At 54.2% G+C, this 20,818-nt stretch overlaps 9 protein-coding genes across 9 annotated transcripts; 3 read left to right on the forward strand and 6 right to left on the reverse strand.

Moving 5' to 3' along the window:
• Positions 1-709: 709 nt before the first annotated feature.
• On the reverse strand, positions 710-2,571 carry AB675_920 (Maltose permease MAL31; the record flags this gene model as incomplete). The annotated part of the gene is made up of 2 exons (XM_018149723.1): positions 710-871; positions 928-2,571. The coding sequence occupies 2 exons, from the start codon at positions 2,569-2,571 to the stop codon at positions 710-712; spliced, it is 1,806 nt and encodes a 601-aa protein (XP_018005928.1).
• Positions 2,572-4,964: 2,393 nt separating this feature from the next.
• Positions 4,965-6,206, reverse strand: AB675_921 (Tyrosine--tRNA ligase, cytoplasmic; the record flags this gene model as incomplete). The annotated part of the gene is made up of 1 exon (XM_018149734.1): positions 4,965-6,206. One exon carries the CDS (start codon positions 6,204-6,206, stop codon positions 4,965-4,967), a length of 1,242 nt encoding a protein of 413 aa, XP_018005999.1.
• Positions 6,207-6,747: 541 nt separating this feature from the next.
• Positions 6,748-7,872, forward strand: AB675_922 (Cyclin-dependent kinase 1; the record flags this gene model as incomplete). Its single annotated transcript, XM_018149744.1, has 4 exons — positions 6,748-6,784; positions 6,833-7,341; positions 7,389-7,555; positions 7,602-7,872. 4 exons carry the CDS (start codon positions 6,748-6,750, stop codon positions 7,870-7,872), a joined length of 984 nt encoding a protein of 327 aa, XP_018005380.1.
• Positions 7,873-8,744: 872 nt separating this feature from the next.
• Positions 8,745-10,402, forward strand: AB675_923 (Cytochrome 4d1; the record flags this gene model as incomplete). The annotated part of the gene is made up of 2 exons (XM_018149754.1): positions 8,745-9,356; positions 9,407-10,402. The coding sequence occupies 2 exons, from the start codon at positions 8,745-8,747 to the stop codon at positions 10,400-10,402; spliced, it is 1,608 nt and encodes a 535-aa protein (XP_018005822.1).
• A 951-nt stretch (positions 10,403-11,353) lies between these two features.
• Positions 11,354-12,090, forward strand: AB675_924 (uncharacterized protein; the record flags this gene model as incomplete). The annotated part of the gene is made up of 2 exons (XM_018149765.1): positions 11,354-11,496; positions 11,577-12,090. 2 exons carry the CDS (start codon positions 11,354-11,356, stop codon positions 12,088-12,090), a joined length of 657 nt encoding a protein of 218 aa, XP_018005923.1.
• Positions 12,091-13,622: 1,532 nt separating this feature from the next.
• Positions 13,623-14,159, reverse strand: AB675_925 (uncharacterized protein; the record flags this gene model as incomplete). Its single annotated transcript, XM_018149776.1, has 1 exon — positions 13,623-14,159. The coding sequence occupies one exon, from the start codon at positions 14,157-14,159 to the stop codon at positions 13,623-13,625; it is 537 nt and encodes a 178-aa protein (XP_018005633.1).
• A 2,012-nt stretch (positions 14,160-16,171) lies between these two features.
• AB675_926 (uncharacterized protein) lies at positions 16,172-17,326 on the reverse strand (the record flags this gene model as incomplete). Its single annotated transcript, XM_018149787.1, has 1 exon — positions 16,172-17,326. The coding sequence occupies one exon, from the start codon at positions 17,324-17,326 to the stop codon at positions 16,172-16,174; it is 1,155 nt and encodes a 384-aa protein (XP_018005763.1).
• A 63-nt stretch (positions 17,327-17,389) lies between these two features.
• On the reverse strand, positions 17,390-18,830 carry AB675_927 (Transcriptional coactivator HFI1/ADA1; the record flags this gene model as incomplete). The annotated part of the gene is made up of 2 exons (XM_018149798.1): positions 17,390-18,555; positions 18,605-18,830. 2 exons carry the CDS (start codon positions 18,828-18,830, stop codon positions 17,390-17,392), a joined length of 1,392 nt encoding a protein of 463 aa, XP_018005448.1.
• Positions 18,831-19,765: 935 nt separating this feature from the next.
• AB675_928 (uncharacterized protein) lies at positions 19,766-20,305 on the reverse strand (the record flags this gene model as incomplete). Its single annotated transcript, XM_018149809.1, has 1 exon — positions 19,766-20,305. The coding sequence occupies one exon, from the start codon at positions 20,303-20,305 to the stop codon at positions 19,766-19,768; it is 540 nt and encodes a 179-aa protein (XP_018005460.1).
• Between the last annotated feature and the right edge of the window lie 513 nt (positions 20,306-20,818).

Genomic DNA, 20,818 nt, shown 5'->3' on the forward strand with positions numbered 1-20,818 from the left:
TGGGGTCGGTCAATGGGAGCCGAGATGCCAAGCCGTTCCAGAGTGACCTCGAGGCTTGTGGAGAGCGGACAGTGATGGTGTTGTGTTTGCTACCTTCGACGGTACCTGAACGAAGGTGGGCAACTAATACGCAGTCGTGTACCTCGGCATAGAATTGTAGTCATCAATTGTTTGTGACATCAAGAAGCACCCGGGAGGACGAATCCTTCGTGATTGTTTCAAGATTCCGCTCGGAAACCACTCCTGTGCGCCAAGCTTGGCAGTCCGCCAGGGGTATCCAAGGGGGAGTATCGAAAGCTGACCTTTCGACCTCGTGGGGTGACGCCATGAGTTGAGAAAATGCACAGCCTCACTCGCGTGGTCGAAGCTCTAGTATCCACGATTTAGTTTGCTCTATCAAGTCAGTTTCGACCTTCAATAGTCTTGTTGTCTGAAACATAACGCCAACCATGTCCCCACAAATTCATCCTGCCCTCAATTTCATGACTATCATGACACTGCAAATTTTTTCGGGGCAACTCCATCACCAGGTAGCTATTGCGTCCATGTGTAATAGTGGGGAAGACAGCTGTTTACAACGATTGTTATTATGACATCGCTATCTTCACACAGTTTCTTGCTGCTGAAGCTGCGACCAGCAAAGGTCGTGGAACAGCAACTACTTCCTAATCCATCTGGGTATATTGATATGCAGAGAGTCTCAGTGCATTTACACCTTCTCCTGAGTATAAACATCATTCTTGTCCGAGTTATACTCATCAGGAACAATGACCAAGTTGTCAGAGCGGAAAGGATCGACCTCGACCTGTCGGAACTTGCGGGCAGAGACCTTGTTCTCGAAGAGGACATCGAGATCGGCGTAGGTAAGACCCTGATTGAACAGTCAGCATCACTCATTGGAGTTGCGTAACAGAGGTTAGAACATACCTTTGGCTCAGGAAGACGGAAGTAAGTCCAAACAAGACCCAACAGATTAGCACCAGCCCAGAAGAAGGCGGTCTTTCCACGCCAGCCCCAGCCAGAGTCGGGGTTCATGAAGCGCGGCTGCAGGGTGCCGATGATTATACCGCAGATGTTGTAGACGTTGCGGGCCAGCACAACAGTCTTGATGCGAAGACGTGTGGAAGGCAGCTCGGCGACGAGAGAGTAGCAGACCGGGCCGACAGTGATGTCGTAGGCGAAAGTGAGGACCAGGATCAGAGCACCTGTAGCCCATCCGGTACCAGAAGCGAGTTGTGGGATTCCCAGACCGCCAATGATAACTAGAATGATGAACATGGCAACTTGGCCCCAGAGGTACAGGGTCCGACGACCGAAGTGTGGCATCAAGAACCAGGAGGCGACGGTACCAGCGAAACCCATGGCCGACTGACCCACACCGAGAGAGTATGCATCGGGCGTGTCGAGACCGGCCTGGAGCATGAAGTATGTACCCCATCCCATCATGGGAGAGCCCGAGGTCTGCTGAATGACCCAGGTCATGATTGTCAATTCTGTGCGGCGGAGATCGACGCCCTTGAAGCAATCCAAGTACGAGGTACCCGATGTCTGTTGAATTTCAAGCTCGTTGGTGTGGATCATCATCGCGAGAGTGTCCTCCACATTGAAGTTCGCATTCTTCTTGCTGGTAAGCTTGAGCAGAGCAGCGCGAGCCTGATCCAGCTTGCCATGTCGGACAAGCCACCATGGTGACTCTGGCGCGAAGAATGTAATGATTGCGATTGGCAACGGCCAAATCCACTGGATCGCATACGGGATGCGCCATGACCAGTTGGTCGTACCGCTGACGAATCCCTTGAGAATTCCGGCAGCGATGAGCTGGCCGATAACCCAGCAGAGGTTGACGAAGGTAGTGAGATATGGGCGAAGCGGCACGGGGCACACTTCTGCGGCATAGGTGGTTGTGAGTGTCTGGAAGACACCCCATGGAAGTCCAGCCAAGCAGTAGCCTGCCAGGAGCATCTGAACGTTGACGGCGAAGAACTGGATGAAGATGAAAGCCGAGACGAGGAAGAGGCTGACTATCATCGTCCATCTGTAGCCGATGCGCTCGGAGACAATACCGTTGATCATGAGACCAATGATTTGAGCAGCCGCGGTACCATTACCCAAGGCGTTCTGCCAAGTAACGTTGACCTCGTACTTTGCCTCGCCAGTGTCTGGATCGTTACCAGCGAAGTCGCCGAACTTCCTTGCGAACGAAGGCATGCCGTAGAAGGAACCTAGTAGCCAGGTGTCGTAACCCTCCATAATGACGGCGATGGAGAGACCAAAAGAGAAGAACATAGCTAGCGGGTAGAGCTTTGCACCCTCGCGGAAGCCCATTTTCCTCTCATGTTCGGCAGCGTTCTTCGCGTCGGCGGAGAGTTCAGCAAGATTCGGAATGGCGACGGACATCTTGCGAAGCGTGTCATCCTTCTGGTTGAGGACGCCAGCCTTTTGCGGCGATGCACCGCTGATAGAGCCGGCAGGGGCGATGGAGGAGCGGCGGCGACCACCATCGTAGGCGTTCTGGCCCTGGTTCTCAGCATAGTGAGACACAGACAAGTGACGACCACCTGGTCCAGACATGGTGGGCAGATGTTGTTGGTGTTGGTGTATTGATTGAGAAGCCTCACAAGGAATGAGAGAGGGCGTGCACGAACAGCTCAAGCTACACGAAGGGGGACAACATACATCATATACACCTAGGAGCTCGGTTGCTCAGCTGCTTTTCTGGCTTAGACCACGACAGCTCAGATGACGCGAATTGAGTTGAAAGAGGCCAATAGTGAGTAGCACTTTTTGACATTCGGGCCTATCGAGATTTGAAGCTAAAGCTGTACCCTGTGTAAGCCATGCGGGAGCCAATGACGGCGCGAAGGGCGATGGCTGATCGAGACACAGAGCCCGGAAATTCTTTGCACGCAGCACACATGGACACGAGTCCAGTACGATCGCTGTGGAGAATGTCGACGGCGGTTTGGGAAAGCTGCTGTGGTAGAGTTGGGCCAGGCCTGTAAGCTAAGCTAAAGCAAGACATCGGTCAAGTGCCCAGACTGTGTGGTTAAGCAAGAAGAAGCCTGGGATGTTCGTACTTGATGCAAGTAGAAGCGACGCAAAGTTTTGTGGATGAGGGGTAGTTTGGGCGAAGAACCGAGCAATTGCTTGCGAAAGCGTATGGATGCTTGAACCTAGTCTCCACATTGGCGCTCGGGCCACTGCATCTGTAGTCCGACAGGGATGTCAATTACCTGGGGTACTGCTTCCTTTGGAAGCTCCCCGAAAGGTAATCGCAAACCACGAGCTGCGGCTCTGATGAGCTACTGCATGACTGCGCGAGGGGGAGGCATGGCATGCGCGGAAGGATGGCACCCATCGTGATCTCCCAGCATTGAACCTCACGATCGATTTCAAGAATGATGTCAATGTTGCCGTTATGGGCACGCTGCTGGTCGCATGCGCAGATCTGACCTCTACAACAATGGCAACGGATCTTCGCACTTAGCGACCTCGGCAAAGAAAGCATCTTCTTAGGCTGTGGCTGGTCCCGCTGAAATAGAGTGCTCCCCATATTATGTGTGCAGAATGGCCGAGATTAGTATGGCCGATCAATTGTCGCCACAGACCGTCAGTACGCTCTTGTCAGTGATCCTAGGCGAAGTATTATTCGCTGCGACTCGTACAGAGTATAGAGTCAAGGACTTGCCCGAACGAGACTCGTCAGTATGGGGTATAGAGTATCGAGTCCTCGTTTGATCTGTTCCCAAGCGATGGTGATCATATTGTGGAAACGCAGGGACACCATCTGCGTGCCGTCTGTATCAACCAGCAACGTTGTGGTTTCGTCGCCGAATATGCGGAGTCCGGGATGTCGAAGCATAAATCGACTATGCACACAAACTAAGCTCTGCAACGGAGAGAAGCAGCAGTCGTGGTGTTTCGGATGCACCATCGCAAGATCGTTGACCTCACCAATGACCAACCGCGACGCGCATCGCAGCAGCTACTAGATTGACTGCGCTAAGCGATGCTGGAAGCGTCACAATGCAGATCCATAATGCCGTGCAACCTTTGTCCAGCTTCAAGACATGTAGCATCCAGTACGTCCGAAGACATCCTTGTGCCGCATGGGCGTCAACATGACCTCGAGCGCAAGTACTCGCCGTGAGCTTGACCGTGCATCCGTTCGGTATTCATTATGCACCACTGAGCTCGTGTCCTATACACCAGCGTCAGCGTTACTGCATGGAAGTATCTGGACAACAACGCAGTGCGTGGCCTCAAACTCTAGGAAACCAATGCTACCGTTCTTGGTTTCGGCGATATCGTAAGATGCGAATGTATGGACCATCTGCATGTCGCAAGAAAGCCATCGACGGCTGCAAGGCAAGAGCCTGGTCAACTCGGAGATTCTCGTTGCCGTGGCGCCGTGTTGGTACCTCCTTTAGTGGGTGATCATGCTCATGAAACAAGTAGAGCCGAGAGTCAGAGCGGTGATTTATTCGGCCCGACTAGAATATACGTTGTCAGAGAGATAGATGAATGTAGGAACAGGGATCAAAGCTTCGGTCATTTGAACATAATGCTAATGGAGCACTCCAGCTCCAGTTCTTTGCATTCGAGTGTGGCTTCTAGAAGTACTTTGCAAGAATTCCATGCAACAGAACATTCTACGGTCGAACTAGTCGTACCACTCTGATCTGTCACTAATCGTGATTCGCGAACGGATTCCCTGCTTCGAGGCGTCGAAGCGGCTAACGAGCCCAATTTTGGAGCTCCGCAATGACCCCATCAAGTCTGCAACAGCGGGACGACGACCAGGGGGAGCGTCAAGGAGGCCGCTCCTGACGCGGCTTCGCTGAAATAATGCTGCTTGCAACACCCCGCCTGCCTGGCACATTGCTGGAACCAGAGAACGGCTGTGGCTATCCGGCAGAACCCTCGGTGCTCGTCCGCAAGGGACATTCGCTGAACTGGAATGCTCAAGGCTTAGAACCATTGACGGCCAGGTTCTGCATTGCTTCTGAGGCACTCGCAGCGACGTCCACTTGCTGTTTATTCTCGCCGACGATCGAGCCATCAGGCTGAACATTAGCCCAAGTACCCCCACCTGGGTAGCGAGAGCCCTTGTCCTTTGGCTGCTTCTTCTTCTTGGCAGGTTCCGCTGGCGGATACGCCTTCTTCTCGATCTCCTGCCATTCTGGCGACGCCTGAAACTCTGCTTGAATCGGAGCGAGCAAGTCCACCAACGCCGCGCTGGCGCCTGCTTTGAGCAGTTGTGGACTGAGCGTATCTGCCTTGTAATCTTCCTTCATAGCCTCGATGCTGGTGTAGACCAGCGGGTCGCCTTCAGTTCGCTCGATAACGAACCGAGTTTGGCCGTTCTCACTGCGCAGAGCGCTCAATGGCATCAGCACATACTCGACAAACGACAAAATGCCATTGCCTTCGACTTCCTTAGGGACACAGTGGGCCGATCTTATCTTCTTCTTGACGGCGTCAGCTGTGTCGAGAATATCAATCTTGGAGTTCGGGTCCGAAGCCGACATCTTTCCACCGGCTAAACCAGGCACCATAGGATTCATGAGATGTGCGCGAGGCTTATAGCCAATCTTGCTCAGACACTCTGTAGCCAGAGCGAAGATCTTGCGCTGATCCACACCGCCAAACTGTGCATCAACACCAAGATACTGCTCGTCGAGCGACTGCATGAGAGGATAGATGAGGCCCGAAAGTGTTGCATTGTCCACCTGTTTGACGACTTCTGCACCTGCCTTCTTCGCATCATGCTCTGTAACAATAGTGCTCAGCCGGAATAGGTCCATTGTATATTCACCGCCCAACTGGTAGGACGAACCAAGAACAAATTCGAGCTTGTCGAGACTCACGCCCACCACCCGCAGTAATGACTGGACGATGAATTTGTAGTATTCGGCGCGGTATTTGACAAGCTCGATCGGCGCTTTCAGATTGTCGAGGAAGCCATGAACATCAGCCAGCAGGATCTTGACTTTGCAGCCTGCCCGCAGAAATTGAGCAATCTTCATAATGGGCACAAAGTAGCCGCAGTGTGGTCTTCCTGTTGTTGCTGTGCCCCAGTAGATGACCAGCGGTCGCTTCTCCTCTAGCACGATCTTTTTTATTATGTGCTCGCTCATGACCTCGCCCAAGTTGACCTTGATGAGGGCCAGCTGCTCCTCCGGTGTCAACTCTTTCGTCGCCATGGCGGGCGATTTGTGCTGCTAGAAAAAACCCCACAAGAGCCGTCTAAAGGATCGACGCGGCTGCCGCAATCCCCAAGAACCTATGTTGTCAGCGGCGCCTACACCATGCCCTTTCAAAACGTAATCAAGCGATATGTGTGAGTGTAGCGAAGTGAGTCACCGCCAGATGACTGAAATCGCAGAAGAGGTTGAAATGTTTCTCCACTGCGGGCAGCCGAATCGCTTGGCAGGCCCCGACGCGACGCCGACACCTATGCCCCGCGCCTATTGGAGACGCGACTCGAAGCCTGGGATCTCCACCTGTAAACATCGATGAAAACATCAGACATCGAAGCCAGCAACCAGACTGCAGCGCCCGTCAGACGCCCAACTTCGACACCAGCGCCAAAGGTAAGACAGGAGATTCCATACACAGCGATTTGCGGCGCCTACATTCTCTTTCTCCGTAAGTTTGCGCACCCTTTGATCTGCCAGCACTAATCCCTTCAGATCTGCCTCTCCTTTCCGTAGCATCCTTCCAGTGACTCCCTCCGCAACAGCCATGGAGAACTATCAGAAGATCGAGAAGATCGGAGAAGGTGAGCTGCATCCATGTGGTGCTCTCGACAGGTTCTAACGAGCTACAGGAACATATGGCGTTGTCTACAAAGCGAAAGACCTTTCCAACGGCGGTCGCATAGTTGCCCTGAAGAAGATCCGCCTCGAAGCCGAAGATGAGGGTGTTCCCAGCACTGCTATCCGAGAGATCTCACTCCTCAAAGAGATGAACGACCCCAACATTGTCCGCCTGCTTAACATTGTTCACGCCGATGGACATAAGTTGTACCTGGTCTGCGAGTTCCTGGACCTCGACTTGAAAAAGTACATGGAAGCACTGCCAGTGTCGGATGGCGGCCGAGGCAAAGCGCTCCCTGATGGGTCTGCTGAGATGTCACGCTTGGGTCTGGGCAAGGACATGGTGAAAAAGTTCATGGCCCAGCTGATTGAGGGCGTCCGATACTGCCACAGTCACCGTGTGCTGCACAGAGATCTAAAGCCTCAGAATCTGCTCATCGACCGGGAGGGTAATCTCAAGCTGGCTGACTTCGGTCTCGCTCGAGCTTTTGGTGTTCCTTTGCGCACATACACACATGAGGTATGCTTCAATCAGACTGATCTACTTCAATGCTAACAATCTTCCAGGTAGTTACACTATGGTATCGTGCGCCCGAAATTCTGCTAGGTGGCCGGCAATATTCGACAGGCGTGGACATGTGGTCGGTTGGTGCTATCTTTGCTGAGATGTGTACCCGCAAGCCATTATTCCCAGGAGACTCTGAGATTGAGAGATCTTCAAAATCTTCAAGTATGTATATTGCTCGCCAACCATTGGACGAGAGACTGACCTCATGAAAGGCTCCTTGGTACACCGACCGAACAGACATGGCCAGGCGTCACATCATTTCCGGATTTCAAGACCTCCTTCCCGAAGTGGCCACGCGAGAACCTTGCCAATATCGTCAAGACCCTTGAGCCTGCCGGAATAGAATTGATGGAAGCCATGCTCGAGTACGACCCTTCGCACCGCATGTCGGCCAAGGCTGCATGCAACCACCCATATTTCGCGGCCGGCAGCGCTGCATACTCACAACGTACCACTGCTCCGAGGACGAATGGTTACCACTGAGCCAACGATAATGCTTCAATCCAGGTGTTACGGCGTTTACGACTAATGTTGACATGGAATGTGCACGGAGGTTAATACTTCCCGTCGGCGAATGGCGTACCTGGGACTTGGATATGAAAGCAAGACCCATAGTGCGAGCAATCGAGATACACCATATTCCGGGCCCAGAGTGGACGAGGCACGCTGATCTGTACACAATGGCGTTGTGGTTTGATCATAGACCGCACCGGGCGACATCGAGGAGGACGGTGCCAGGCAACGAAGGTGGCATACGTCTTCGCGCAATCCGCTTTCACGATGTGCTCTTACTGGATTCAAAAATGATGCAAACATTATTTCGCAACGCCTTCTGTGAATTGTTTTGTCAATCTGGCTCGTATCTCGTAATGGTACCTCGTTCTCCATACCCATTTCGTCAAAGTGGAAATCCCAGTTTGTGATGAAACCCTGGTTCAGCTGCGCGTCCTGCTCCGGTCTGGAACATGCTCATTTTCAACTTGAATTAGCTGGCTGAACACCGGACGGACTCCTTGCAGTTTTACTCATCTCTCGTTGTCTGCCTGCTGGTCAGGTCTTCGTTTGTATTAATTCGCATCCCGAAGATCTTGTCAGAACCCAGGCCTTAGCTCGGACAGACTACCCGGTTCAACGGTCGGAGCAGATTTCATCCGTGCGGCAGAAAGCGTCATTGATAGTACCCACGACCACCTGTCGCGCCACTCATATTCACAACCTGATACGACAGGTTTTGCGATCCAGGCAGATGCATTGAGACGTCGCCAGCCTCTACGCCTGATATAGAGGCTGCTATCCTTCCAGCTGATACCTCGCATCATCCCCGCTGCCAAGCTCGTCGCATACTCCAAGCCAAGATGAGTGCCAGGAGTAAGTTTGAATACAATCCTTTCTCAACATGGACGTTTTGGGCCACCTCATCAGTAGCGGGCGCCTTCGTCCTCACAAGATATGAGATTGTGCCGCCATGGTTCAAGACCACAGCGTCGTTGTTGTTTCTGGCGCAATGGTTCACATATTTGACGTACACCATCGTCATCTACCCACGATTCGTCAGTCCCTTGCGACATCTACCCGAACCAGATGGCAACGCCTTCTTTTCTGGACAATGGAGCAAGATCGTGAAGGAGCCTTCTGGCATTCCTTTGCGACGGTGGACGAATGAAATTCCCAACAATGGCTTGATCCGCTACCGCCATCTCTTCAACCGCGATCGAGTGCTAGTCGTATCACCGAAGGGTCTTGCGGAGGTCATGGTCACCAAATCCTACGACTTTGTTAAGCCCGACTTCATCGCTGCTGGGATCGGCCGCATCCTCGGAATGGGCATTTTGTTCGCGGAAGGCGACGAACACAAGAAGCAACGCAAGGCGCTTGGGCCAGCATTCAACTTTCGCCACATCAAGCAGCTCTATCCGATCTTCTGGACCAAATCCGTTGAGATGGTCGACGCGATCATCTCGCAGTCTGTGAGCAAACAAGAAAAGGGCACAGATCTAGCGTCTCACCATCAATTGAGATCGGCGAGTGGGCGTCCCGAGCCACCCTCGACATCATTGGCGTAGCCGGCCTCGGCCAAGACTTCGATTCTATCGCAAAGCCAGACACCGAGCTCAACAGAGTCTACCGCGCAATCTTCCAGCCCTCGCGCACAGGCCAGATTCTCGCACTCCTCCAGTTCTTCATCCCATCTTTCATCATCCAAAACCTCCCCATCAAGCGCAACGAAGACGTCATGGCCGCCTCCAAAGTCGCCCGAGACACCTCGCAACGCCTGATCGACCAGAAACGTCGCGCTATCGCCGCCAAGCAAGAACTCTCGCCAGACATCACCTCCATTGCGCTCGAATCCGGCGGCTTCTCTGACGAAGACCTCGTGAACAACATGATGACCTTCCTCGCCGCCGGCCACGAAACCACCGCTTCAGCCATGACGTGGGCCCTCTATTCCATGTGCCAGCACCCTGAGACTCAAAAACGTCTCCGCGAGGAAGTCCGCCAGCACATCCCCGATCCGCATTCTACAGCCATCACCAGCGAGATCATCGACAACATGCCCTATCTTCACGCCATGTGCAACGAAACACTCCGCATGTGGTCGCCCGTCCCGCTCACGCTACGTGACGCAGCAGTCAACACGACCATCCTCGGCCAGTTCATTCCCAAAGGCACCAAAGTCATTCTCTGCCCCTGGGCAGTCAACTTCTCCAAAGAGCTCTGGGGACCCGATGCCGAAGTGTTCAACCCGGAACGCTGGCTCGCACCGGGGCAAGCGAATGCAGGCGGGGCGCAAAGCAACTACAGCTTTCTGACGTTTCTGCACGGGCCGAGGAGTTGTATTGGGGAGAAGTTTGCGCGGGCGGAGCTGGCGGCGCTGTTGGCGGCGTTTGTGGGAAAGTTTGAGGTTGAATTCAGGGATAAGGCGGATGGGGAGCATATTCTGATCAAGGGCGGCATTACGGCGAGGCCAAGAGATGGGTTGTGGTTGAAGATACGGGAGGTTCCTGGGTGGTGAGCAGAGCATGATGTTAGGTGTGGTTGGCAAAACTAATTGGGGTGTAGGAGTGGCGCGAGAAGTGCAATCTCGGGCGAGTCAGCTAGCACGCAGGTGGTTGACCCTGATCTGAGACGACGAAGGGTCACTCGAATACCATGAGAACTCGAAATCATCCATACGTCCGATAGCAACAGATGCGGACCATTAAAAAAGCGCCTTATCGTAGACCGGATGACAAGAGCCTCTTCACGTCAGAGATACGTAAGTTCCCCATACTATGGTTCCGTTTCGAGGCCTTCGAGGTGCGTCTGGTAAGACCGGCCGACAGCTTTCGTTGCAGAATATAAATTTGGTGGTCCAGCCCACCATGGTATGGCTGTCATTGAAACGCAAAGAGGACGCCACTCTTGCCTCCGCCTTCAATGAGCACATCTGGCAGCGTACAATGGCATCAAATTTCGATGGGATTGTGTTCGATGATCATTCCCAAGAAATATTCGAAGGATGCCTCGTCTGTGGAACGAGGCAACTTGCTCGATAGGCGGTGTCCGGAGTTCATTTTCACTATCTCCGCGCCCCGCGATCTCCAACATCTTTTCCAAAGCCGCTTCGTACATGTACCACGTTAGTCTTGCTTCATTGAAGCCTATACCACCCCATCTTGGCCCTCATAGTACTTCGTCCTCAGTCCAGCGTGCCCACCAACCTCCCTACCTGACAGAATCTAACCCACAGAAATTTCTGGGCACATCTACCATCTCTCAAACCTCCACCCACATCCGCCGTCCACCACTTGCCTGCGGCGCAACAAGTCGCTCCGCTCACCCCTGAGTACTCGCCTGCGGCGCTACTTCCAGCCTCACGACCTCAGTCTAGAGCTCGCTCCATTCGCCAACCGCCCCGGTCCACGTTTGACCCGAACACCTTCGCTGCGCTCGATTCCGGCGCTTACTGCTCGCCCCACTCACCATGCCCGCCCCCAGCGGCGCCAAACGCGTCCGCGGCATCCAAATCCACCGGCCATTCCTCTACGGCACCGAAGCCATCCCCTTCCCACCCGACCACGCCCGCGCGACGCCCCCGCCGACCACACGCACAAATGGAAAGTCTTTGTCCGGGGCATCAACAACGAGGATATTTCGTACTGGTTGAAAAAAGTCCAGTTCAAACTCCACGACACCTACGCCAACAGCGTGCGCATGATCGAGAGCCCACCGTTTGAGGTCGAGGAGACGGGCTGGGGCGAGTTTGAGATCGCGATCAAATTCTACTTTGCGCCCGAGAGTAATGAGAAGCCGCAGCAGTTGTGGCATCCGTTGAAGCTGCATCCGTATGTGGGCGATATTGAGAGACAGAAGGCGGAGAGGACGATGGTGAGTAGTGTGTGTTATGAGGAGGTGTTGTTTAATGAGCCGTTGGATTCGTTTTATGAGGTGTTGACAGGCGGGAGGCCGCAGGGGCAGAAGGCGAAGGGGAAAGGTGGGAAGGGGGCGATGGTGAAGGTGCATACGGCGGAGATTCCGGAGGTGAATACGCCCGGGAATAAGTTTTCGAGGGAGGAGGAGAGTAAGGAGTTGGATCGGTTGGGGGAGGCGGTTAAGAAGATTGAGAAGATGGTGGCGGCGGAGAAGGAGATGTTGGTTGTGGAGGAAGGGAGGCTGCAGGAGTTGGAGGCTACGGAGGGGAAGGCGGGGAGGAAGAAGTGAATGGTCTTGAAGGAGAACCTGCATCGCAGCCAGCGCTCAGCGATGGTCTCCCGCGGCTATCTGGAGCTGATCCACTGCGACCCACGCGACCGAAGTCCACGTCCACACGTCTGGACATTTGGACCACCTCCAGTAGCGCGACAGCTGATCCAGGCGATATGAGACATCCTTGGGGACATGCAGCTTGGTCAAAGACAGCATCGCGGTAGCGGAACTGGTCATTACCAGAGTCTTCAGCAGCACCACAACTCATATCCTCGAGATCCGCCGTCAATTGCAGCATTTCCAACGGATCCCGCACCAACCTCAGCTTGAACACAGGCTTCTATCCCTCGCCCTCCAGGACCTTGAGCACCATCAAGGGCTTCTCATCCAAGCCCAAAGCTCGCACATGGTTGTCGTACACGATACACAGCTCTCATATGCCTGCTAGTCATTGTGGAGTCGTATTTGCACAGCACGCAGGGAAGGCCTCCCGGCAGTCGTCGAGGAGGCCAATTTTCATGCTTTTGGAGGTCTCGTCCTGGGCAGCTCCGGGTACAGAAACGGAGCATGCGGTTTGCGCTGTGGCGTTGGAAGCCGACGTTGCTGCTGCTGTCGTCGTCACTGTGGTGGCAGAAGATGGAGCTATTGGTCCAGGGCTGTTAAGGGATCGCCGGCCGTGTTCCTGGTCTGTTGCACAGCGTGGACATCTCTCGCTGGCGGTGTCGGGAACATGTTTCTCCTCAGGGATATCATCTCTTCGACCGTCTCTATTCATCCGTCCTCCCCAGAAAGCACACCAAAGCATTGCGCTTGTGCAGAGGAGCACGGACATTATGGTACCAAAGACAATTCCAGCTATGGCACCATCACTCAGTCCGCTGTATTCTGGTCCGAATTGCAATAATGTGGGTGACGACATGAAATTCAAGGTTCCAGTCGAGGATACGGTCGAGTCGAACGTTAGAGTGGCGAAGAGCGCCGTTGGAGTACCACTTACATTGTATGAGACTACGAGGATGATGCTGATAGGGACGACGTCGGGCTTTATGTCCAAGATGGTGCACGACGGCGAGATTGCGGTAGGTGTACTTGCGGATGTACTGGAAGACTCGACTTCAGTGCCTGCCGTAGAAATGGCAGCCATTCCGATTGCCTGGTCCAATTGTTAGATCCAGGCCACAATAATGCAATGCGGTGAGGCAGATCTTGAAGCTGGGAAGGACCAGGAGGCGAGGGAGGAATGGAAGTGGCGAGGCCGATCTTGTTGTCTGCGCCCGCTCGTTCCCCTGCATGGCTAACGGGCGTGGGATCGCGCAGTGCACGATCCTCTTGTGGTTTCTTACGGTGAGAACATGTGGAGCATGCCCTCCATTCAGCGCCGTCAACTACTGGCAGTGACCTGTGACCCCTCGAGTTCGCTCATCCCGCTGGGGTTTTTCTTGAGATCCTTCGGGCTTGGTGCATTCCCTGGAAGCTCAGCAGTATGCACCTCTCGCACCGCCTTTTCGTGGATCTGAGCCCCAACGAGTTCATGGCCTTGATTTTGCCTATTTGATCGCCTCTTCCGCCGAGTCCACCAAAATATTGCACCTGAACAGATCAGCAGGGCGAGTAATACACCAATGACAACTCCAGCTAGCCCCAGGACTTAGTCCGCTAGCTGGTTGAGGTGACGGTGTCGGCGTCGGCGATGCCGAAGATACACTTTCGGTGGAAGACGAGGCTGCTAGACCTGACCCTATCGATGATTGTGCCCCCCGAGTCGAGTTGAAGGTGACAGTGGCCAAGAGAGTCGTTGGACTGCCATTGACAGTGACCGGATAGGCGAATACGGTGGTCGCAGAAACGACGTTGGGGCTTGTAGCGCTGCTGAGCACCGTCTCGCTAGCCTGAACCGCACTTGCAGCTGCAGATGTTTGAGTGAAATCGGATTCGGAAGATGCCGCGGCAGTGTCGGTGGCTGAGGCAAAGTCAGTGGTATCGGCCGTCTGTGTGAACGTCTGCACACTTCCATTATCTCCTGTAATTGTGAAGGTAAAGATCTTGTCTTGTGTCGGCCCAGCAGCAGTGGTAGCAGCAGCCATTTTTAAGTCGTCACGATCACGTCAAGTCCCGCGGCTGTAGTGAGAGGTCATAAGCTGCGACGCCGACCATGAGAACAGCAGGCAGTAAAAGGGCGCATGGGCACGGTCAGGCTGAGCTTGCTATCCAGTGTCCGATAGCATTACGCAGCTCTGAACCTCCATGCTACCAAGTCTAGACTCGTATCGCAAAGCACCTGCGCGTTGCAGCATTCTGTGATTCGCCTGGCGCCCCGTATATTGGCAACTGGACTGCATTGATCCTGGTAGATTCTGGCCGGAGCCAATCCATTGTGACGCTCTGACAGCTGCGGCCATTCTAGGCGCTGAGGCTTCACCGTATGTATCTGGTTGATGCCATGCAGCTTTTCGCAAGAAAGGATGTGCGTGGTCGCCTTGTGGGGTGTAAACATTCGATTGACGAAGACACTAATCTACCCGTGGACCGAGCCGAACGATCTGCTCCGAACCATACCTAAGTACATCTGCAACTCTCGATATCTCGCCAGTGCCTTGTATTCGTTCCATCCTATTGAGCAGGAGGACGTGTCGAGCTCATCGCATAAATACCATCAGCCGGCAGGCCTGCGAGCACCCACCATACCTGGACTGTAACCCATCTATCGGCTTGCCTCTCTTCCATTTCTCTAACGATCTGGCCTACCTCAGCGTCTCATCGTTTTCGTCGTCCCCTCGTAAGCGCCGTCCATCTACCATCAGATCAAACGCTGCGCGGAATCACAATCCAGTCCACGCGCTTTGACTCTGGCTCTGCCACTTCCTCGAAATGCCACGGTGTGAACATTTTACAGCGTCTGTTCCGTATTTGTGCCAACTCCCGGCAATGTCATCATCGCCTTCATTATTCAGAACTGATCGGCCCGTCCGATCAAACAGCGAAGGTCTGTGGGTAGTCGCAGAAGAGCACACCCAGGCTGCTCTCCCGGTGTCAATCAAGATCCTGGCTGTGACATACGTAGTCCACTCATCCCCATCTGCGCCAAGTTGTGGTGTCATCGGCAGCGCAGTATACCGGCCAAGGAAGGTCGCTGACGCTGCCAAGGTCTTGCGTCCCTCGACCTTCGCGGTGAATGCCACGCTGGCTAAACGGGCTGGCAGCCTAACGTCGCAGATATTGCCACAGTCAAACCGGTCGAGCCACGGAGAGTACTTCTGTATCAGATACCAGGCCCGGAGGCTCTTAGCGAAGAGGCGATCGTCAGCGAGACCATCGTGATAGACAGCAGCGGCAGTCGTGGCTGTTCTCGATCTCGTCAGGAATGATATCGTTGCAAGGCCGTGGCCACGGGTCCCACGGCGATAAGGAGAGGAATTCCAACCTGTTGGCGCCGGCGTTCGAGGAAGCGATAGAGGGTGGGGAAGCTCATGACGATGGTTTGGCAGGACTGGCGGAAACTGTCGAGAGTCAGCTTGTAGACGCATGTTATCTCCTGCGAGAAGGAGGTCTCTGCTTCGCGGGGTTCGGCATGGCATCCAAGTTCTCGTAGCTTTGCCCGCAATCGCTTCTTCTCGTCCGTCGCTTCAGAACCCCTTCCAAACAGACTGTACCCGTACGCGACCCTCACCGCTTCAGTCGTAACCTCCGGAATCCCTTGCTGTTGATCACCAACCTCATCAAGGTGCGGATGCCAAAGGCAGCAGAGAGTCTGTTCAGGAGCAAGGGCATAATTACAGCAGATACTTTGGGGCAATGCACCCGAGTGTCTGCTCTCTTGTATGGATGTAAGCGTCGATGACAATCAGGATGCTACTGCGGCCCAATCACAAACTGCTTCCAGCCATCTAGCTCTGCTCGCAGGTGCCGCCGCCGTTCTCTCTTCCTCTCGGCAGGGGCCACCCTGCACCAGCACACTCCTTGCTATCTCTTCAGTCAGTCACAAGCGCATACTCCCCAACAGACCTCTCATCCATATAGCCATTCCTCCACCTGCCTCCCATCCCAGTCCTCGACCCGAATCGCACTTTTACTCAGCAGCAGTCCCCTCCCTCCCACATCACAGCCCCTGTCCAATAACATCCGTGCCCCTCGATGCAGCGTACGCTACGCATGCTCTCTTCTTCACACCCGGTACCTTCCCTTTCAAGTGGTTTGCCAGCTGCCATGCCTTGGCGTACTTGCGACCGCAGTCTGGGCAAGTCAAACCTTGACAAGGGATCTCGATGTGCTTCCGTAAGTGATAAGCTGATGGGAAACGGTGCTGGCATGTCGGGCAGAGATGCGGTGTCTCAAGCCCCGTCTCGGCGGATGGTCCTGCGGAGGAGGGGTCGGGGTTCGGGTTGGGGTTTGGCTCTGCGCGATCTATCGAGGCGGTGTCGACGAGATCAGGCAAGTCGTTAGCAAGTCCATCCTCATCACCATCCGTGCCCTTCAATGCAGCGCCCGGACACGATTTCTCCCTTCTCCACGACCCATGCATGTGCTCCTTCAAAGCAGCAGCCCTGGCGTACGTCCGACCGCAGTCTGGGCAGTCGAAGGGTCCTTCTTCACAGGGGAGCTCCTTCATGTGCTTCTGGAAGACGAGGGACGATTGGAAGCGGCGCTGGCACTTGGGGCAGACGTTGTGATTCTCGGCGGCCGTTTCGGTGGATAGTCCTGCGGAGGAGGGCCATCCGTTAATGGTGGGTGCTCGCTCTGTGAGGTTCGTGCCCGTGCCATTGTTGAGGTTGGGAATGTGGGCTTGAGATGGGAGTATTTCAGGTCTTCCACCATCATCATCAAGCGCCGATGCAACAGACGGTCTCGGGAACTGCGCAGCATACTTGTCGTAGTGGTCAAGCTCATGATGTTGTTCCGGCGTTTCTGCTTCGTCGGACTCTGGGTCTGGGTTGGACATCGACTCTTCGGAGTTTGCCCAAACAGGCGGTGTTTCTGATATGCCAGGATCATCATCGTCGGCGGGCTCTGTCACAGCAGACGGTATTGGCAAACTTGTAGTATACTCATCGTCGTGGTCATAGAGACCGCCCTGTGGTGGTAGTTCTCCTGAAGAGATGCTCATAGGCTCAGAGGCCGCCTCGTCGCTGTAGATAGACTCATGGTCCCATTGCTGTGATCTTTCAGAAATGTCGCTCCAAAGCTCGGAAGCTAATCCGTCACAGTGAACCGAGTCCTCGTTCCGTAGCTGTGGTATCCCATCTGCGTCGTCCATGGGCCTATAGGTTGATTGGACAGTCCCTCCCGACTGCTCATAATCCGATTTAGCACCAGCCGTCTAAGCCGGCGCAGCCAACAGATCAGCCAGTGTACTCTTGAGCATATCCCGATCAGGAGCACCAGCGCCCTCCCACCCAACATCGTCCTCCTCCTCATCGACGTCCATCTCATCACCATCGACATGCTTCTCAGCAACGTGTCCATTTGTCTGCGCAGCCTTCTCGCCATTCTTCGGCCCTAATATCTGACTGGCAAGACTACCAAACCCTTCTCTTTCCCTTTGGGCATAGAACTCCTCGAGATCAATATCGAACTGATTGTGATTAACCTGCGCGCCAATCATAGGCATGCCATTCCACAGCGAGGGGCCGACTTTGTTCGCCAGCTTCAGATCACCAATCCCCAACGGCCTCCGCGCTTTCGCTTCCTTGCTCTCGACAGGTAATAAATCATTGTCCCTGTCGCGTTGAAGCCGACCGAGCTTGACTTCTGCTTCCTCCTTGTGCACCCGTTTCAGGTAGTTGGCGGTCAGCACACCCGTCCCAGCGCCGTTCTCGTAGCGCGGGCCATTGACTCGGACCTTGTTGAAGATGTCGTGCACCAAATTTTTGAGAAATGTTTCCGCAGCGATTGTGACGAGTTCAGCGCATTCGGCATTGGTCCCTGAAGGCACGCTTTCCTCGTAGCATATGGGCACTATCCGTGCGAGGACGGTGTTGGCGTCTGGGAATTCGCGTGTCTCGGCATAGAGCGGCTGGGTGTAGCGTTTCCTGATCTCGATGTCCCAGTTCGTCTTTGTGCCGGCGGCGGTTGAGGCAGGGACCTGTGGTGCTTTTATGCGCGAGGCTTGTTGGTATTGTTCCATACTTGCGCGTAGGCCTACTGCGGACTCTTCTTCGATGGCAGGGGTAGTACCGAGACCGAGACCTTTGCCGCTCTCGAGCACTGCCTTCAGTCGTCGCCGTTCGCGCGGTGGAAGGGCCATGACTTCTGCTTTTAGGCGCTGTTCGCTTGCATCGCTTGCGACGGCGGGTTTGGAGGAGGCGGTGCCTCCGGGCTTGTCACCGGCGGTGCTGACCCATGCCGCAGTGCCCGGCTCGGGAGGATCTCGGCCGACATTGCTGAGAATAGCGCCGATGAGGGCGTTATGTGCATGTTCGGTGGCTGCGTTGATCAGGATGAAGTGGTCGCATAGATCAGCGAATTCGTTGGCATTGAGCTGGCCTGTGAGTGGTTAATAGGTGTGTCACTACATGTGCAGAGCGTCATGTACCTCGAATGAACCTCGTAAGCGCATCATAGTACGTCCCCCAGTCGCCCGCAATCAACGACTTGACCTCCGCATAGAATGGCTCAAGATCAATCCTGGGGTACGTCTGCACCTGCTTCGCCGGCTTGACAGCAGATGACGGACCAGCCTTTGTCGTCGCGTTCGAAGTGACTGTATCGGAGCGCGCAAGCGTAGCGGGATTGAATGTGTCGTCGAGGCTAGTTGCCATGGTAGCGATTTACTACGAGCGAGTTGTCGTCGCCTGTCCGCGCAGAAGCACACGCGAGGCCGGATGGATACATTCGAGTGATGGAAAGAGGTTATAAGGGCGAAACATGTATATGAAGGCCACCTGGCGCCGAATGCGAACAATAGAAATGAATTGTGTACAAAGAATAGGAAGTCTGATTCAGCTGCGGTAGGTGCCGTTTCGTTTGTCTGGCACATGCAACCTCCGCTGCCAAGCAAAACCGGGCGGCGGAGATGGAGACGGAGAGACAGCGGAATCTCTAACTGCTTACCCACTGTTGTAGACGTGCCATAGCCTTGTGTCATGGCTTCGGCACCGCACTTGCGCTGCGCACTAATGGCGGGTACTATCTAAGTGTCTCGCGGTCGGAAGACACCACAAGGGCCGCTGTAATGGGCACAGTTCTTGTTCATACACATCAGATGCAACTTGGCTGTTGATAACAAGCCCAGACGTGAAGTATGATGCCCATTGTGTACGAGCCCTGGCGTGTCTCCAAAATCTATCAATTTGCATTCTTCACCGTACCGATGATGGCTTATTTCCACACAGCGGCGACCGTGGCGGATGAAAATCAGGGTGCATCAACAGCAAGTCCTGCTTACGCGACTGTGGATGCCAGACATCCTGATCTGGTAGTGCGAGATCCGGCCCACAGAGTCCGAACAATTGGCGCTTGGCGGCGTGAAATGGCTCACAGGAGTCATGGTGTGCAGGTCCTTCCCTCCAACGTCTAGGTCACTCTGCAGGGTCTCGTTACGAACATCCTCCCCTGGATCATTCAGTGGTGACTCGTGCGAGTAGCCTCGTGGGGTTGATCGCTTCCTATTCGTTCGTGTGAAGCGCGGCTTTGTCGGATCGTCCAATGTATCGTTTCTTCCCGGTGACAGTAGTGAGTGTTTCCCAGATCTCGTCTAGTCCATCATGAATGTCGCCTTAAGAGGTCTCATCCGCTGCATTTCCGCAGATAATTCTTTGGCACGCAGTCGAAACTGTAAAACTCCTGCCCGACTAGCTATGCCTGCGTGCCAGTTCAGAATTACTAGAGACAATGTGAGTTCTGGACTGCTTTGGGCGGCCAGAGCTTCAGCAGGCTCGATCAGGTCCAGCAGAGCCGCATCCGAGTCGTCCTCTGGCCCTGTCGACTTTTCATGTTCATCGGTCCATGCCACCAGAAGGCAGTCGGCAATCGTAGAAGTATTCTTTTGTGGTACAACTTCGTCCATGAAGCCGTCGAAACAATATAGCAGCTGAGTAATGCCTGAGCCATTGACGAAGTCGTCATCGACTCTGATCTCATCGTAGTCTACAGATTGCTCCCGTACTTTTTCTCGCGTGTACACAAATGGGACGTGGACGAGAATACCTGAAATCTCAGTCTGCCCAGGAGTCCAGTCCGCAAGATCATCTGGTTTTAGGTCCTCAAGCGGTAGACTTTCCAAGACCGTCTCCATCACCGTTGCATCTACCTCGTTCAACGCCTCAAAGCTCTGGGCTACGCAGGGCGAGTCCACCACACAGTATAAGTGGTCTTTGCAAGCTGGCTGTATGCTCAAAGGTGGCTGAGGCAAACAACAGTAACAGCAGGGGCCTCTTCGTTGATGTTCCTGGCCCCAGTAAAGGGACGAGTTTTGCCGCCACTCCCATCCAAGCCAGGACCAGCTGGGGAACTCGTAACGTCGCACTGCCTTCTCTCCTAAATCGCCGAAAGAGTCCATGGGCCTGCGCGTCCAGCACAATCGGGCACGCAAGTCGTCTACAGGTAGTCCATGCATGAAGCCTTTGGGACAGATACTCTTGCTGAGCACAGAGAGTATACCAGAAAAGGCATTGAGCGCATCTGCTGGGACTGACAACTTTCTGTGCATGTATTCGTTCACGAGGTAATCGTAAGGTTCTGTGTCTAAAATTGTCGGCTTGCCATCCAGAATATCTGTGATACGTGGACCGTACCAACTTGAAGCGAG

Source organism: Cyphellophora attinorum, assembly GCF_001299255.1.
Source record: "Cyphellophora attinorum strain CBS 131958 chromosome Unknown Contig1, whole genome shotgun sequence".
NCBI lineage: Eukaryota > Fungi > Ascomycota > Eurotiomycetes > Chaetothyriales > Cyphellophoraceae > Cyphellophora > Cyphellophora attinorum.